This window comes from Chionomys nivalis, chromosome 25, assembly GCF_950005125.1.
Source record: "Chionomys nivalis chromosome 25, mChiNiv1.1, whole genome shotgun sequence".
NCBI lineage: Eukaryota > Metazoa > Chordata > Mammalia > Rodentia > Cricetidae > Chionomys > Chionomys nivalis.
The window spans coordinates 2,553,342-2,572,465 of NC_080110.1; the positions used below are offsets into that span (position 1 = coordinate 2,553,342).

A 19,124-nucleotide genomic window follows, 5' to 3' on the forward strand; every position below is an offset into this window, starting at 1 on the left:
GATATGAATAAACACATACTTTAGAAAATTCCTAGCAGTACCTACTGAACGAACGGGGAGAAAAATGGGGATTGGAACATCCAGTAATTATGCTATAGGCCCCAAGGATGGGTCTTGGGTGTAGCTCAGTCTACCTGCCTAGCACACATATGACCCTGAGTTCAATCCCCAGGACCCTGAGGAAACAAGATCCAAAGATCACATTCATATTAGCTGTGGAAACTTTAAGGAGAAGCAGAACCCCTGCAGTCCAGCGTCACGAAATTCCCAGTTACCAGGATGCTTTTTTCCCTCTAGCAGAGTCTTTCTCTATCCAGAGCGACAGGGTGCACACTACACTACCCATCAAAATGTATACAACTAGGGGAACTCGTCTGTTTGCACAAAGTACAGCAATCCGTTGCCCCTTTTTTACATGAGGCAGGGCAGAGCGTGGTTGGGGTCATCAGGGGAAGGACCGTCAGGTGTGTCTACACTAGCCTGCCCGTGCCTGACCAGCTGTGTTCTCAGTGGCCCAGCGTGTAAGCCGTTCTGTGGGATTAGTGATCCTTTGCCGGTGAGCTGCAGAACGGGAAGCGGACTAGAGACTGGCCTGGTACACACACTGGACAAGATCTCCTCCGGATACCTAGAAGATAACTGGAACTCTGGTGAGAACGAGAACATCGCCAAATACCATCAAGCTTTCGTCAACGACCCCAAGTTCCTCCAGGGAGTGGACCGTAACTCCCATCTTGAATGTGGTCTGGACTCATAAGTCAGAGTTGCGGTCCTCAACCTGTGGGTCACGACCCTTTGAAGGTCAAATGACCCTTTCACGGGGTCACCTAAAACCATCAGAAAACAGATACTTATGTTATGATTCATAACAGTAACAAAATCACAGTTATGAAGTACTGGTGAGGTCACCGCAACATGAGGAACTGTGTTAAGGGTCGCAGCGTCAGGAAGGTGGAGACCCGCTGGCTTCGAGGTTTTGGGGAACTCGGAAACTCTAGTGGAGAGAGCTGAGACCCTCATCCAACCAATCAGGGGCAGTTTCACCGGTAGTGAGTCGGGATCCTGAGATCTCACGATGTGACTTGATGATGGGTCATTCCATCTCAGTGGGGGTCTCCCTCAGGATCTATGATCCAGTCCAATATAAAAGCACAGGAGGGTTCCTATTAACGGCATATTCCAAAATTCCCAGACAGTAGGCTTCAAAAGGTTCGTGGTCACAAAAAAAAAAAAAAAACAAAAACAAGGAAAAGCTGAGAAACATGTTATCAGGAAGAAGAGACAAGGGTGATCAATTTAATTGGAACTTGGTGCAAGCTGGGGTTGGAACACCAACAGAAGAGGCCCAGGAAACAGATGACGTTCGTTTAGAATTGAATTGTATCCCCAGTCAATCCTTACATTCTCCTATCTATCTAAAGAGATTTGTAAATTAAGTTTTCCAGAGTCAATGTAGTTGGTGTTTTTTAATTGAAATATTTTTTGAGATAGGGTCTCATGTAGTCCATTCTGGTCTCAAACTCACTGTGGAGCCAGCTGGCCTTGAACCCTTGACTCTTGTGCCTCAAGCTCCTCGGGGTTATTATTATTACTTATATAAACATCGACGTCCCCCCCGAGTGCCATGTTGAGCTTATGGACGTCGAGAGGAATATACGCCTCATAAGTTCTTAGTAACCCTTACTTTTTTGTTTTGCAATTTGATGGCTCCACAGTTAGCATTATCAACCAAATATAGAAGACAGAGCCTTTCTTAGGGAAAACCCCCACTTCTCATAGTAATCTATTTAACCAGTGTTATTTGTACATACTGATATACGGTGTTTACATATGATAATACCACATGTAGCTTTTTTGAAAGTTGTTTCTTGAAAATGATTAAGAAAGCCAGGTAAAGGGGGATAAAAATATTTAATGGTTGAAATACGCCGGTAAACCCGGTTGCTTACACTGCAGTCATAAGTAGATGTGCACGTTGTTAGCAAATTCGGAACTTTCTGGATGTCCCACCAAATATCAACCGTAGTCCTAAGCGACAGTACGGAATTAACACGACGAGATGCTCTAATTACACGGGGAGAACGGGCAACTGGGCAGCTGGAGGATTTCTGGAGCCATGTGAGCCTCTGACTAAAGTAAACGGGAATTTAATCCACACCTGTGTGGGGAGCATGCACATTTAACTGGTTCGTTTTCAAATACTTGCAATATCCTCAACAGAGGGAATCCTCTTACATTTAAATGAAAGTTTTAAACCGGCTAGTGAGAAAGGGAGAGTTGTGAGACTCTATTACCAACTTCACAGCTGGAAAAATGACGAAGGAGAAACGTCAAAGGACCAGAGAGGATATATTACTTCAGGTAATTCCTTTATATGGTCCTAACATAAGGTTATAAATACAGTAAGGATTGCGTTATATAAAAACTATCAAAAGAGTATCAGTGAAAAGACAAGACTTCTGTGAACTGGGAGGAGTGGCCAGGATGGAAAACACTTTGAGGCCTGGTGGCCCAGGCTGCGTGGCAACAGCCTTAGGCTCCCTCACTGGTGGTGACGCTGAGTCCCCCAGTGAGCACCAAGTCTACCAATTTCCTTCTATGGCCACAACGCACAGTGTGTCTCCATGGCTTTCACTACACACTAAGGATTTGGGAGAGGTGGCACAGCAGGGGACAGTCTTGCAGGATTTGTTTGAAGATACAATGTCCCCGGAGCCAAATTCCTTCCAAATTCATGTGTGGGCTGTGAAAAGAAAAAAGAAAAGGCGGGGAAAAAGAATTAGCAAAACTCAAAAATCACAACTAAGATAAAAGCACATGTCTTTTTTTAAAGATTATTTATTATGTATACAGTATTCTCAGTATTCTGTCTGCATGTATGCCTGCAGGCCAGAAGAGGGCACCAGACCCCATTACAGATGGTTGTGAGTCACTATGCGGTTGATGGGATTTGAACTCAGGACCTTTGGAAGAACAGGCAGTGCTCTTAATCACTGAGCCATCTCTCCAGCCCCCAAAAAGCACATGTCTTAAGCCTGAAAATTATTTACTGAATTTGCCTTTAAGTAGAGCACATTTTCAACAGCCAATCAACAGCTACTTAAGATTTATTATTGGGCAGTATAGTTCTGAATGTTGATAATATTTATATAAAGAGATAAAATTGGATGCTGAGAAACTTATAAAAAATACAATTAAGAATTGAAATACAAACCAGGCGGTGGTGGCGCACGCCTTTAATCCCAGCACTCGGGAGGCAGAGGCAGGCGGATCTCTGTGAGTTTGAGGCCAGGCTGGTTCTACAAGAGCTAGTTCCAGGACAGGAACCAAAAACTATGGAGAAACCCTGTCTCGAAAAATCAAAAAAAAAAAAAATTGAAATACAGAATAACAATAACCAAAGCAGGCTGCGTGCATATCGGCACCACACTCATAATATAGATTGTCAGTCATACACGATCCCTTCCCGGAATTACCCTGCAGAGAGGATCCAACCACTCACAGCCTGTGGGGCTCCCCCAGGGACACTGACGGAGCTGGTCCACACTGGCATCTGAGAGCCATCACGTGAGCTCCTTTTGGCTGGCTCAGTTGAGAGCAGGCCTGGGCCACCACTTCCTTCCTGGGTAGAAGATGCCTCTCAAAAGGGCACAGCTGTGTGGCCGTGGTTTCCACTATAGAGTCCGGGGCATAAGAAACTACCTAACCGTGTCAGATCAAGATGCAGAAAGCCATTCATCGATTTGGTCCCCCAAAATAGCAGAATGAGCTCACGGGGTGAATTCCAGTCAGAAAGACGGTGTTGGCCAAAACCTGTAGCTCGTCCTTTGTACCGAAATCCCCCAGGGAACAGTCCTCCCGTCAGGGGTCTGCACAACGCCTGTCAGTCACAGATGTAGGAGTGTCACAGACAAACGGAACGATGGACACATAGCCACTCACGAAAACGGACAGCCAAGACCTTCAGTTGAGAAAACCTTTTGGGTAATTCAAAGGCGAGGCACAAAGGAAACGGGATCAAACGACTACATGGAGATGCAATCAAAGAACACGCTGGGATCCATGAAGAACACACTGGGATCCATGAGCAGTGAGCGAGTATTTCAGCCAGGTGTGGGCGGTCAGCAGTAACTGCTTGACCGTCACTGCGGTAACCTTTGACCCCCACTCACAGAGGCAAACAGCTATCAAATCTCACTCCCCAGTGAGCAAGCTGGGGAAGACAGGGAGAGGGAGAAGAGGAGAAATAAGCTGGCAATGAGGAAAGCAAAAGCTGCCGTTTATTTCATTTGATCCTCACAACAACCTTCATGTCTAAGCAAAAGATCCAGTCTACAGATTATGAGACGGGAGGTCACAAAGGAAAAGTAACCTGTTCAGCCAGTAGGGGGAAGAGTCTGACTTCCAACAGAGAAGGGACTCTCTTGGGAAGCAGCACTCCTGAGTGGGGGCTGCAAAAGAGGCTGGGTGTGTTTGGTAAGAAACGGCACAGAGTGGAGAGCCAAACACAGCCCACGCCATGGGACCAAGAGAATAGAAATTCTCCCTCCCCACATACCTGCTCCTGTGTCAGCCAGGACGAGCACCCATCTCAACCAGTGATGGACGCATCACCTCTTAAACTCTACACACTGTGTATACCGATCCCCGAGTCCTAGCCAGAGTCTCTGACCGAGACCTTCCAGCTGTCATTCAAGTTCTAAGCCCTTCTGAGTTTGGGTAAGCCCTGATATCTTAGGCAGGCACGCAGCTCACGCTTACTGAACAAATCGCACTGGAGTTGGGAAAGACCGAAGTGAAACCATGGCAGTTCAGAAGAAAATGGAGCTGAGCTTCTGTCTCTTTAGAATGAAACACTCACGTCACAGGAGGAGACACGCATGCACAGAGACATCACAAGCAGTCCCTTCATTAACGAGGTTAAACACACAAGGCAATTCAGGAAAAGACACAGTACCTCTTGACTGTCCAGACATCACGTTATCTTCCTCTAATCTTCGAGAGAAAATAACAGTTAGTGTTTAGATCTTTTTAAAAATTCATTATAATTTCCCACAAAGCTACAAACAATATCACACACACATACACAGACAGATGGACACACACACATTCATATATATATATATATATACACACCCATAATGTGCACATGCACACACATTCATATATATACACACACATAGACACACCCATACATATATACACACACCCATACATGTGTGCTCACACAGGCACGCACACACACACACACACACACGCACGCCTTTTTAAGGAAATAAGCCCCACACAACCCTTGCTTACTTTTCCGTACTGTCTTTGCTTGACTAGACACCATATTGGCAGCTTCAGAAGGCAGACCAACGTACACTCCACCATAGTTTCTTTAAGAAATTAGATCAATTTAAGGATGCAAGAGGGAGAGAACCATCAAAAAAAAAAAAAAAGACAAACCACTCCAAACAATTAAATGATTGTGAAGATAACTCATGACTTTTCAAAGATTCACGCTTTTCTATGTTAAAAGGAAGCTTTGGGAAAAATAACTCTATTAAATAAGCAAGAATTTTAACTTCTTTGCTTGTAATGAGAAAGAAAAGAAGTGAGCTAAGTACAGATAGTGACGTAGGGTCGAGCGATATGTGACCTGCGTCCATCACTGCTTAGGGAAAACTCAGAGATCCCTGTGGCATTAAGCAACGTGGATATTCAAAAATCACTTCCTCACAGGGAAAGGCATGGACAGCATGAGGCAGGACGCCCAGGAACGCAGAGCAGAGGGGACCCGAGGAAGCGCAGAGGTGAGGAGGGGAGTCGGCCGGGAGCAGAACAGATGGCACAGGGCCACAATCGCAGGGCAGAGCTGCTGGGTCGCAGCTGAGATCCTGGGTCTGGGCCTCTGCCGTTTCAGGTCCCGTGTCCCTGCTAGTGTGTCACCTGACAGAAAATGTGTCGTCATCCTGTGCTAGAGTGGTCACATCCGTGCACTACGGCCAGAATCACTCACGTGACACGGGCACACATACCTCCTCTTATCTTCGTCCGTTATTGAGTCTTCTGTCCTAAAAGCCCAGAAACAGTTGCCATGAGCCGTGCGGTCACACAGCAGACACTTCAGCTTCGGTTACAGAAGGCGAGGTCACTATGCCTGACTTCACATTGGCTACCCGCTCTGTACATCTACAGCCCAGTGCTCTGCCTGGCTCTGACCACACACTAAAGGTCAGGCGATTTTCTACATATCAAAATAGATACGTTCAACAAAAGCTAGAAACCTGACTGCCAAACCCGATCAGGGACAGGGGTCAGCCTGAGACAGGAAAGGCTAAACAGAAAACTGTCCTCCAGCCCTCGGGTGAGCGACGGCGACAAGCTGCCTGGACTTCGGCTCTACGGTAAGGGCTCTAGCAGGTAACCCCTCAGTTCCTGCCTGCCCTGCCTATGACAGGGAGCCCCTTGTGCCCCTGGATCAGCACAACTGCAGTAGTGGAAGGGGAAGAGTTAATGCCGGTTTTATTTCCCTCTGTTCAAAGGATGGAGCCAAGTAAAATGAAGCAAGTCACTATCAACCAGTCCCTCCCGGGTATCAGGTAAGGATGAGACGCATTTGTGCTCTCCCAACACCTCTGAGAATTTCACCCCTGACATCAGTGCAGAGAATCCTGGAGACCAAAAACGTTCAGGTGGGCACTCATGCCCTAGGCTCCATGGTCTTTTGTGCAAGGAGAAAGAGAAAAGTCCAAAACTAGCCCCAACAAGAGATCACTGTGCTGGTTTCTCAGAGGTGAAGCTGCCTCCGTGCCAAGCTCAGGAAAGCACTGAGCATCGCCTGCCTCCCGACTCCACTGGCTCATGAGGCTATTCCAGACACCTTCATCCCCATCCTTCTCAATCGGCATTCACTTCCCTTTGAAGATGAAAAACCATGGTTCTATAGGACTGAAGGTTACAGCACAGAACAGAGCCAGAGTCTGAACCCACCTGTGTGATTCCAGACTCCCCGAGCCCTGCTAATTTGTATTGGAGACACCGGCACAGCCCCAGCCCCAGCTCCAACTTACACTGTCCCACTCAAGGGAAGAGGAAGCAAGATGGGGGAGAATCCTGGCTGGGCTGTAGTCATTTTAGAAGGAGCCTGTAGCTGCTGCTAAGAGTCATCATCTAAGCAAATTTTTCCTGTTGCTATGCCATTCCTTTCCCCAAACTATAGAGCTTTTCCTGACCAGCTTTTACATCAGAATCATCTGGAAAACCAGGTCCAGGCAGAGGAGGAACAGAAGCAGCTGATTGCCCTCGATGGATCTCCTCGGGGGAAGGAAAAGTCCAAGCTGGCATTCACTCAGCTGTCAGTAGAAACTGAAGCCTGTCCTAACAATATGAAGGTGAGCACACCTTCCCAGGCGGGGTGGAGTGGCTCTCCCCAGCCACATGGGCCTCATACAGGAAGAACGTTTTAGCAAGCTTCAGGTTCCTGGGAAGAGTGAGGCCTGGGGTTGCAGAGCCAAAAGCCCAACAGGCCGATAGAACTGCCTTAAGGTGACGGGGTTTTAGGCTCCAGCTGAGAGTCCTGTCTGTCCACAGCGTCCTTGCGCTCACGAACAGCCAGGCTGTGGAGCAAGCAGGTGAAGAGGTGCCCGCTGAGCTCAGGGAGCAGGAGTGAGAAAGTTTAGATTTCCAAGAGTCACCTTGCTAGGCTGCCCTGGAAAAGATCACTGGAATGTGACATTTTTCCGAAAGAAGCCGAGCACACACGAACACAGACACACAATTACATAGGCAGATATCATTTGGGATGTGCCATTTTCTAACAGAAGTCCTTCACATGTGCACACACGCATGTACATGAATACACACACGTATGTGTGGACAAACATATCCACACACAAACATATGCAAACATGCAAATATACAAATACAAGAACAATACATGCATACACAGGCACACACGCGCACACACGCAACACAAACGCAAACAGAAGCAAACACGCCTCGCCTACCAAATGGGCAAGTGCCAGGCCAGTGGGAGATTCTGTTTCAAAAGCAAGGTTGAACCATACCAGTTAATGTACCAACATGGACGGAGGAAATTCTGTCCCTCTCCTAGAAGAATGGGCAAAGGCTGCTGAGAGAGGAAGAACCAGTTTCCTCCAGGGTGGGTTCACACATAGGTTGTTCAATCCTAAGAGGTTATCCCTAGACACACATCCGTGTGAGCAACACTGAATGGGCTCAGATATACATGCGTGTTTGAAGAGATTGTGAATCTGGGAGGGAGGGGGACTCGGGAGGAGTTAGGGGGCAGGGTGATGTAGATGAACTGCTCAAGTATGAAGTTGTGAAAAAGAAGTTAAATTTTGTAGTGGTATATTATTTGTATTTTGATAAATAAATCTTGCCTGAAGACCAGAAGTCAGGCAATGGTGACATACAACTTTAATCCCACGATTTGGGAGACAGAGTCAGATGAATCTCTGTGAGTTCAAGGCCACCCCGGGCTACAAAAATCAATTCAGAAATAGATCCGGGTGCCGGTGGCTCACACCTTTAATCACAGTTCCAGGGAGTCACGCCTTTAATCCCAGCACTAGAAGGAATATAAAATGGGAGGAGAGAGAGGCTCAGTCGGCTTAGCCTACGGTCGCCCAGCCTTGGTAGAGCTAAGACTTCTCTAGTGGCTTGGCTGCCTTGCTTTTCTGGTTTTTGGGTTGAACCCCAATTTCTCTCTCTGGGTTTTTATTAGTGCTAAAAAAATTGACGAACACTTCCCAAGGCTGTCCTCTGGCCTGCACGTGTACATGCACACACATGCACACAACCAAACACGCATGACCACCTGCGCATACATGGGAAAGCATACAGGTTGTGCTTCTCCCTTTTGCTGTCTGGCCACTAATGTATGATGTGGCATTGAGGGTGGAGTCTGCCTCCATCCCTGAACTGAGGGTGTGTCGTTGAGTATATGGAATCCTTCTTGTTTTCTGTTCACCAGCTGCCAGCGCTACCAAGGTGGCTGATGGGCTGAACAGTGTGGTGTGGTGTGGGGTGGGGTGGGGTGGGGTGGGGCGTGGCGTGGCGTGGCGTGGCGTGTGGTGTCAGTAAGATCAGAACACTGCAGAGCAGACGGTGAGGGAAACCAGAGGATTCATCTAACACACGGACGAACATGCTGGGTACAACGGGCCATGCCTCATAACACAAACGGCTCTGGCACAGAGAAACAATATTTTTCAGGACACAGGCTTTGACACGGAAGATTCATTATTTTCCCCCATACACACGCCACTCCTTTCCGGTTCAAATTTGAGTCGCCATCAGGTGAAGTGTACAATAACCCAAAATCATTCTCTAAGATGAACCTGCCTCCTCTACCACCCAACGGGTAAGTTAAATCCCATAATGCGTGGGAACGGTGCCTCTGTGAATTCATGTTTTCAAGTCTTCGTGGAGAACATTAATCACAGCAAGGCCCTGAGGATCCCCTCTGACCTGCCTGTTATCCCAGCAAGGAAAGAAAATTCTGCAGGCTTTCTCTGGGTTTCCATTTGGTCTTAGCGACAGTGACTTCAGAGGGCCGCTAGGGGATGCAGCCAGCTGGCAAGTACGCAATTCCAATTCCGATTACGACTTTGAGAGCTCGGAAAGCACCCAAGAGCGTGGATCTGCAGACTACAACACCCACCCTAACATCGACCTTGGCCCCAATTCCATTTTCTTTACTGGGCTACACAGGGCCCTCTGGGAATAGGGAGCAGGAGTTGCCACGAAGGTCCTCCAGCGTTAACGTCAACGCGGAACCAGGAGCTGGTACTCGGTAAGCGGTCTAGCGCCTGCCTTTTGCTCTGGGCACAGTTACGTCAGCAAAGACTCAGAGGCTCATCTCCAGGATGTCCTCCTGCAGTGCCGAGCTTCCTTGGAGCAAGCTGGCCTCCCTGTTACCGGGAGACTGAATCTTGGGTCTCAAGACTGAGAGCAAGGCTCACACCTTCTCTATTGTGGTGACCCAGATCAGGTGTCTGGTCACAGATGCAATCTTGGTTTTGTTTTTCTTTTAGAAAGACAAATATCATATGTACTCAGTCATAAGTGACTTTTAGACATAGAGCAAAGAAAACCAGCCAACAATTCACAATCCCAGAGAACCTATCCAACAATGAGGACCCTAAAAGAGACTTACATGGATCTAAACTACATGGGACATACAAAAAGACAAGATCTCCTGAGTAAATTGGGAGCATGGGATCCATGGGAGAGGGCAGAAGGGGAGGGGAGAGGAATGGAGGGGATCAGAGAAAACTGTATAGTTCAGTAAAAAAAAAAATAAGATAAAAAAGATTGTGTTTCATTTAATCATTCCCACCCTTTGAAAATTATGTGGAATGTAGTTTAATATTTGAAAAAAATGAGAGAAATATTTCTAGTCATTTACGGCAAGTTTAAAATGTTTTAAACGACAGGAACATTTCAAAGAATCAACCGCTAACCATTGGGAACGAAATTTATAAAATACATTAGCATTCCATCGAAATGGCACCTCTCTTTCTTTGTTGGCAACAACTTAGCTTCTTTTACCAAAGAACAGGCTTTCAAGGAGAAAGATGTCAGGGTTAAAGCCACCCACTGAGTATAATAATCTCCATGATTAAGACCACAGATTCCCAGAACTCTGACTCAGAACTCCGGTCACAACATCAATAAGAATGTTTGCAAAACCAGATATTACTGAAAGTGGGACCGGCCACTGTAACTCTTGGGATTGTGGGTACCTCCTCCGCTGGTAGCTGAGACATGACTCACACTGCAGACGGCCAGGACAATCATCGCATCTAAGATTATAGATGGTGCCTACTGAGCCCACTTGAAGCTACTTCCTGTGAGCGTGCCACAGCCAGCGTGGTTCTGTCTTCAATATCAGAGTCAATCACACATTGACTCAGACGCCACAAATAATCACACACCTTTCTGCTCCATCCTCTTCTTGTAAGTGAAGCAGAAACTGAACGTCTCCTTGGCCATCAATAAGCTCTATCTTTTGGTAAGCTGACTTCTAGAAGATGGAGCACCTCCAACTGGCCACAGCCTGTGATTGTTCAGCAAAAAGTGTGCTTTCCTCCACCCAGATTTGCAACAATGTATTTCGTACATGATCATTTAAAAAAAAAAAAACCAACCATCTGTACAGGACATAATAAAATCTTTCACTTATTTTACACTATGATTTTCATTCGACCAGCAACTAGAACTTTCCACTCAAAGAAACCTTATTCAGCAATAATCCACCAAATATAAACTGTAAGCAGGCCTGGTGACCCAAGCAAGTTTTCCCAACAACTCAAAAGAGGGATGGAGGTTAGAGGGTTACAAGTTCAAGTCCGGCCTGGGCTACTTAGTGAGACACTATTTTAAAATTAAAAATAAGAAGAGGGGTTGGGCTATAACTCAGCTCGCCTGAGATATTAAAAGCCCTGGATGCAATCCCCAGAAGTGCCAATAATGGTCATACATTTGTTTAAACTCCATTTTTTTCTTCAATAATATATGGTATTCAAAGTATCTTCATCATTGCATTTTCTCAGCATCACAGTTGAATGAACCACAGTTAAAACGCCAAAGCCTTCGGTAGTAAAATCACGAAACCATGGCACATTCCAAGACAAACGGCAAACAACTAGACACGGCAGCTGTTCCAATGAATGATCTCTAATTCCTCCAAGCTTCGGTTTGCCTGGAAACCAGGAGGTTCTCACTCCCCTCTGCTTTCCAGAACGAACATTTACGCGGCAAAAACCTAGTATGCTTTTTTCACTTATTCATCAAGAAAAACCATTCTAAATATAAAGCTCTGCTTACAAAGCTGCTCTGAGAAGCGGAAAAACAACCCAGCGCCCAAGCCTCCCCCATCCACGTCTGGGTGCCACGGAGGAGGCCGCACTCACCTCAATTGGTAAACAGAACAAATTTAACGCGGAAGAGGCAGAGCCAGCTCCATTCTGCCTGGCTGTGTTTTATTTTTCATGGTGACCGTTTGAAACAGGTTTTTGCTTTGTTGCAGGGGAGGTTGTTTAGTTTTGTCTCTGGCTTTTATTATGGCTTTCGAGACAAAGTCTCTGGTAGCCCAGGCTAGTCTCAAACCCTCCACAACCCTTCTGTGTCCCGTTTCTGGACCATTGGGATGACAGGTGGGAACGTCACACCTGGCTGGAACAGGCTTATTAAGTGACAATATATTTGCTTCTAAATTATATTTGCTGTAATTATATTATAATTCGTCACTTGTAAACCCAACTTTCTTTAGAATTTAACTTTCTTTTGAGTTTCTTTAAATGGTGCCCCCCCCCCCCCGCTCCTCGGGTTTGAATCTGAAATCATCCCCCAGTAGGCTTATGTTTTAATTTATTTATTTATTATGTATACAATATTCTGTCTGTGTGTCTGCCTGCAGGCCAGAAGAGGGCACCAGACCCCATTACAGATGGTTGTGAGCCACCATGTGGTTGCTGGGAATTGAACTCAGGACCTTTGGAAGAGCAGGCGGTGCTCTTAACCACTGAGCCATCTCTCCAGCCCCTAGGCTTATGTTTTAAACACCTATGCCCCGCCCTGCCCGCCTGGAGGCACAATTTCTGGAGGCCACGGAAACTTTAAGAGGCTAGTTGACAGAAGACGTGGACCTTGGAAGGCACAGGCACCTCTCTCGCTCCTGACTCATGTTCATGTCACTGCTTCCTGGTGACATGAATGGCTCTGCCCCTTGCTCCTGCCACCATGGCCGCCCCCAGGAGGGACCGACACCCGGCCGACATCAGTGTTTAAGTCATTTCTGTCAGGTGTTTGTTGCGGTCGTGAGAAGTGTACCCAACGTTGTGGTGCAGATCGAATCCACCGAACAGTGATAGGTGATTTCCAACTGAATTATTCTTCTGCCAGGGACTTTATGAGGTCTGATTCATTTGTCTGCAGCTTCTTCCAACTGTTTGTTTTCGCTCTTTGCCTGGAAGAGCTCCACAGCCAAGACTGGCCGCATTCCTCCCCACCCCCGGGGTGAGCATAAGTATCATTGACTTCAAATTGGGGACTTTCAACCTCGGCCCAGAGGAGAGTGACCAAGGGCTAAATTGCATTCCCAACCTTCCACTGATGTACTAATTGCTCTCTTTGTGAAGAAGACCCACAGCCTTAGGAAGCTGTGGTAGAGTTATCAATTGCTATAAGCAAGGCAGGAAAATGCTGTCTCCTTACCTTCAGAAAGCTTGCCTTTCCCCCTGTGGTACCAGTTCTGCTCAGGGCCTCAAGAAAACACAGCTTGTTTTCAAATAGCCCAGGATCTCCAAACACTGGACAGAGCCTCCTCCTAAGCTCCCCGCTGAGCTTTCAGACAGGGCCAATTCCACCAACACTCAGGAAGTCTCCTCTTTGGAGTCAAGTGCCCCTGCTTAGAAAAACTCCAAAACCACTAAAGATTATGGCTCTGACCCAAAGCCTGTCTCTCTACCACTGGCTTGGTGGTGTTCAGCCTCTCATGGCTTGAGCTCTTCTGTTCTTCCTTTTTTTCTTAACTATTACATAAATCACGAGAGTTTTTAATTTACTATTTAAATAACAAATACGTTTACACATTTATGGAGAACAGCGTGACATTGTGCTACCTGGTGTTTGTGCGTCTTGACCCTAGCTAGAGTCAAGTGAGAAGGGGAAACCCCAAATGAGAAAATGTCCCCACCAGATTAGCCTGTGGGGGCATTTTCCTCACCCACGCTGGATGTGGGAGTCCCCAGCTAACCGCGGGAGGGGCTCTCCTACCACCCGCCCCCACCGCACCCTCAGAGCAGGTGGTCCAGAGGAGTGTGAGACCCAGCAAGGCATCAGGAGCAAACTGGTAAGCAAGATTCTCCACGGCCTCTACTTCCGCTCTGCCTCTAGGTTCCCTCCGGCCCAGACTCCCCTCAGTGACAGAGTGCGACCAGAAGTTGAAGTACTCTTTGCCCCCCGAGTTGCTTTTGGTCACGGTGTTTTATCACAGAGACAGAGACCCTTACTGAGACAGTTGTGCTACGTGGTCAAGTCCCTTTGATCAGCACAGCCACCACAGGTTTTTAAGTGTTCCCAGCGACACTACTGACATAATCCCATTGCTGCTCCATGGGGCTTGGCTCTCGTGATATTTTGGAGTAAAAAGTCATCCCACCCCCAAGGAAGGGAACAACAGTGCCTCTCTCTGATCTTCCTAGAATCACGCTCTCTGCTCTGCTTCATCTCAGTAAGAGCCCCCACCTTCCTATTGGTCCCACACATCAACCCTCCGGAGGCCACGCCCCCACTTCCCAATTGTCCTTCCCATCAGCCCTTTGGGCTTCCTTTCCTTTTCTGCCTGGTTTAACAGCCAGACATCTATCGCTCTCCGTCCCTAATGCTTCTCTCTCTCTCTCTCTCTCTCTCTCTCTCTCTCGCTCGCTCGCTCGCTCGCTCGCTCTCGCTCTCTCTCGCTCTCCCTCCCTCCCTCCCTCTCCCTCCCTCCCTCCCTCCCTCTTCCCCTTCCTACTCTCCTGGGTCCTACCTGTGGAAAACCCAACCGTGACACCAATGAGAATTACAGCTTCCACTCTCAGCAGGACCTTTCATGTGCTGTGCCTTCTGCCATGAGATATTCATGACAGAACCCCCAACCAGTGCTTTCAGCATTCTCTAAGTCATCCATAATTGTGGCTCCCGTTTGCCGGGATAATGCACACGGGGGCCGTGTATCACCTCCCGGCATCTTTTCTCCCCAGACGTTTTCATACAACTCCTGGGATAGAGGTACATAAAATAAATACACAAGCCAAACATTCACTGCTAATAAATAGTGTATTTAAGAGCAATTATTTGATATAAATACTATTTAAGTATTTATTAAGACGAATACAAATTTGTATAACTTTGAGATGAATGTGCTTTGTTCTTCCCTAATGAATTAAATCTTGGCTGATATTTGATATTGCAGAGTACAGAATGAATATATTAGTCAGGGTTTTCTAAGCTAACAGAACTTATAGGATGAATATATATAGAGAGAGAGTTATTGGAACGACTTACAGGCTGTGGTTCAGCTAGTCCAATGATGGCTAGCTGTCAACAGGAAGTCCAAGAATCTAGTGGTGGCTTAGTTCATGAGGCTGGGGTCTCAGCTGCTCTTCAGTAGATGCTTAACCCTGAAGAAGTGAGCTCCAATGTCAGGGAGGGAGTGGATGTGCTAGCAAGGCAAGGGCAAGCAGGCAAGGAGCAAAACCGTCCTTCTCCATGTCCTTTTACAGACGTCCAGCAGAAGGCATGGCCTGGATTAGAGGTGGGTTTCCCCGGCTCGAAAGATCTGGGTTAAAGGCGTGTCTTCTTACCTCTAAGATCCAGACTGGAAATAGATCTTCCCACTTCAAATTAAGCAAAGATCTCTCACAGTTGTGGTCCTCCATTGGGGGTTTTAGCTCATTGCAGATATACTCAAGTTGACAACCAAGAAGAACTATCACACAGAACAACTTTAGCTTTTGTGTGTTCATGGGTGTGGGTGTGTTCGCTCATGGGTGCACATGAAGAGGCCAGACATTGACATTAAGATGTGTTTCTTCTTCAAGCAGGAGCACCTGAGTTTAAAGCCCCAGGACCCATGTAAAACCCTAGACGTGTGTGTGTGTGTGTGTGTGTGTAACTTCAGCACTGGGGAGAGGGAAAGGCAAATCCCGGGAGCTGCTGGCCAGCCAGCCTAAAAATACAGTGAGACCCTGTCTCCAGGCAGAACAGTAGACAGCAATAGGGGGAGGACAATTGACATCTTGCTCTGACCTCCATGTGTGTGCATGGGTGTGTATACCCACACACTCCCATGCATACACCACAAAGACACACACACGCACAAACACACATAAGCACGCACAACACGGCACAAAACACAAATCAAGACTGGGTGTTCCTAATTTATTTAAGGCTGCTTGTCGACGTGTTTTCTAGATATTTTTCTCTATATCTACTACCTTTTGTGGCAATAAGACAGCTTTGCTAAAAAAAGAATCTTAATGAAATTTCACTCTCTCGGTTTTAAGTGAAGTATTCCATTGTTTAAATCTGAAGGCTATTTGCCATTCTGAGTCAGGGGCCAGGTGAATTCTCAATGGCCAAGACCAGGTCATGTGCTTGGTTTTGGGAGCCAATTGAACAGTCTGACTCAGAATGGCAAGGCGTCCTCACCATGGGGGAGCATACATTGCGGGTGAGGGGGCATCTCAGATGAAACTAAAGGAAAGCGGGCTGTTCCCACAGGGTCACTGAGCATCGAATGGCCATCTCCCCCATAGCCTGGGAAAAGCTGTTAGCAACAGGCAAGCTGGGGAGAGCAGTTTCCCGGGTCTGACCGCCTGGATCCAAACCCCTGGAGCCGTCCACGAGCACATGACAATGGCTCTCCTTTGTCTGTGTCTTTTTGAAGCCCAGCCCAGCACACCTGCCTGTTTTTCTGAAGAACCCCATGGCTATACTTTGGTCACCAGCAGAACACAGCGGTCTGCTGAAGGCCCTTTCGTTCTGTGGTGGATTCTTGCACACAGAAAGCAGACAGCTGAGTAGGGGAAGGAAAAGATGATAAGACGAGGCCTCCCCTAGAGCTAGACTTCTACAACATTGACCCTTTATGCCTAGGAAACTGTCATGTGACCCCAAGTGTATTAGAATATAAAACAGGTATCCAAACACTTGCTGATAATACATTTTAAAGAAATGTATTTTTAAAGTTCATTTAATTCCCCCACATATTAAAGAAATTGGTTCACTAACGAAATGGGTATGCCTATCTATTTTCATCGAAAGAATCAAATCTTGAGTCAACAAGATGGCGCAGAGGAAAGGCACCTGCAGACAAACCTGATGGCCTGTGTTTATCCCCAGGACTGACGTGCAAGGAGAGAATCAGCTGCTCCAAGCTGTCCTGACTGCCACATGTATGTCGTGACAGGCATGTACACACACACACATGCACACACATGAACGTAATAAAAAACCTTTTAAAAATTTTAACTACATTTTGGCTGGATATCTGACACTGTGGGACATTCAGCACCCTCAGCAGTGTTCAGTTTGTCATATTTTATTTTATAATAATAAACGCCACTTAGATGGCCACTTCATTTAATACACAGAAGACAAGGGCACAAATGTATTTAGAGTCATTTCAGCAACCACTGGAGATTCAAGCACTATGCCAGGAATTTGAAGCAAGTGATTACTGCTTCTTTTGTGCCCAACAGTCTCATATGAAATGGCTATTTAATTCCTAGAAATCTTCATAACTCCACTCTAGCCTTCTCCGAATTCCTCTTCATAATTAAAAAAAAAAAAAAGTCTGACTCTATTCTTAACGTTGGACCGCTGACAGTTGTCAAGTCTCATTCCTCTGCCTCTAGTCTGAAACCTGCACAAGCTGTAGGAAAGCCTAGCCACTTCCTCCCTGGGCCATCAGGAAGGTCAAACCCAGTTTCTGTGTAGGATCTCTCACCCTGACCATTCCCCAAACACAACACAAACCCAATCCAAGCAGACCACTCTGTGTGCAACCCTGTTCTTCCCAGAAAGCCTCACCCAATAAATACCAAACTTTTGTATCCTCTCTTGGCATTGTGTGGCTCCATTATCTAACTAACCTGGGGCAGGAAGGTTAATCCCAATCTCCATAGGTTCAGTGTGAATGTACGGTGTCCCCCCGTAAGTTCTTGTGTTTGTGTTTGCACACTTGGTCCCTAACTGGTGATGCTGTTTGGGAAGGTTGTGGAACTTTCAGGAGGTGTAGCCTCACTGGAGGAAGTGCTGTACTGGGGGTGGGCCCCACTTCCTATTCTCTCTGCTTCCTGGATGCTGATGCAACCAGGAGCTTCCTGTCCTCCTGGCCTGCCTTCCACCTGCGACCTTGCCTTCCCTGCGGAGGCAGACTGGAAGTATCCCTCTGGAACGGAGTCAAAGTCACCCTCTTCCCTTGAATTTTCGGGGTATTTTATCACAGCAACAGAAACAGAACTAGGCCGGCGCTGTAACCAGAAATCCCCTGAGACGGTGAGCTCCTGTGCTGGCTTGTTGTATCTAGATTACAGATATGACCCAGTAGAATGGCGGAGAAGGAGAGCAATGGAAACACAGCATTCCTGAGCACAAGAAACCTCACAGAGAGACGTCTGGTCATTAAGTCCTGTAGTCTAACGATCAGTTCAACACAGATTATACAGAAGGATGTCCTGGGCCAGTTTCCATGGCTATAACAAAACACCTGATAGCAAGTAAACTTCAAATCATAGAAGTATGTTTGGGTTGTGGTTCTAGAGGCTGTGAAGTCTGAGAGCACAAGGTGGCATATGCTTAGCTTCTGCTGGGAAACGGTGAGACAAAAACACAGTTGGATGGTCTCTCTTCCCCTTCGTAGAAATCACTAATGCCCAGGGGACTCCAACTCTCATGACCCCATGGACCCTAACTGCCTCCCGAAAGCCTCAAAGTCTTAACAGAAGAATCTGGGGACTAACCTTCCAACACTTGAACCCCCTCAAGATCAACACATGAAGACCCCCTCGGGCTGTAGAAAACGACTGTGCAGTTCCCCTGAGTATCTAGGAATATCTAGCTATTTCCACCCAAACGAGTGAGTGTTCACTTGAGTAAATGTTCCTCCAGTTTCCTCCCTGGATAGCTCTGAGACACACGGAGTCCCATGAGTGACACGGTGAGCGTTCTCATTGTCACCTGTTACTAGCCCAAGTCTCTGCGCAGGCTGTGATGGAAAGACCACCGTACTCTTTCTTGTTAACACGCGAAGTCAGAATGCCAGGATCACTGAAGGGGGAACACGAAAATCACAAATAGGAACATCCTTCAAATCGCACTTCGAATCAAAGGAGGTCTACAAGGGCACAGCACAGAAAATGTCCCCTGTCTTTTCTGTCATACCTAGTCCCCTGAAGGTCAGAGCCACAAGAAACAGCCTTTCTTGGGGAGAGGGGTTATAACACCAAAATGTGCCGTACTTACGCATCTTTAACTGCTCCCGCTGGACCTAGGGGAGAAAAGAAAAAGATTTGCATTGGTGTGACAGTATTTCTACAGATTAAGTCCAATACCTAAAT

The 19,124-nt window shown here is 46.9% G+C and overlaps 1 protein-coding gene across 2 annotated transcripts in view; it reads right to left on the reverse strand.

Annotated features, from left to right (window-relative positions):
- Positions 1 to 1,902: 1,902 nt before the first annotated feature.
- Positions 1,903 to 19,124, reverse strand: part of C25H12orf75 (chromosome 25 C12orf75 homolog) — a 32,411-nt gene continuing 15,189 nt past the window's right edge. The window contains exons 2-6 of one of the 2 annotated variants that reach the window (XM_057757975.1): positions 19,030 to 19,054; positions 6,024 to 6,059; positions 5,302 to 5,381; positions 4,958 to 4,990; positions 1,903 to 2,743 (exon numbers count right to left, since the gene is read on the reverse strand). In XM_057757975.1, the coding sequence (XP_057613958.1) occupies positions 2,733 to 2,743; positions 4,958 to 4,990; positions 5,302 to 5,381; positions 6,024 to 6,059; positions 19,030 to 19,054 (185 nt within the window). In that variant the 3' untranslated portion in view covers positions 1,903 to 2,732. Of the gene's footprint in view, positions 2,744 to 4,957; positions 4,996 to 5,301; positions 5,382 to 6,023; positions 6,060 to 19,029; positions 19,055 to 19,124 lie in introns of both variants that reach the window. The other variant, XM_057757976.1, reaches the window with a different exon arrangement.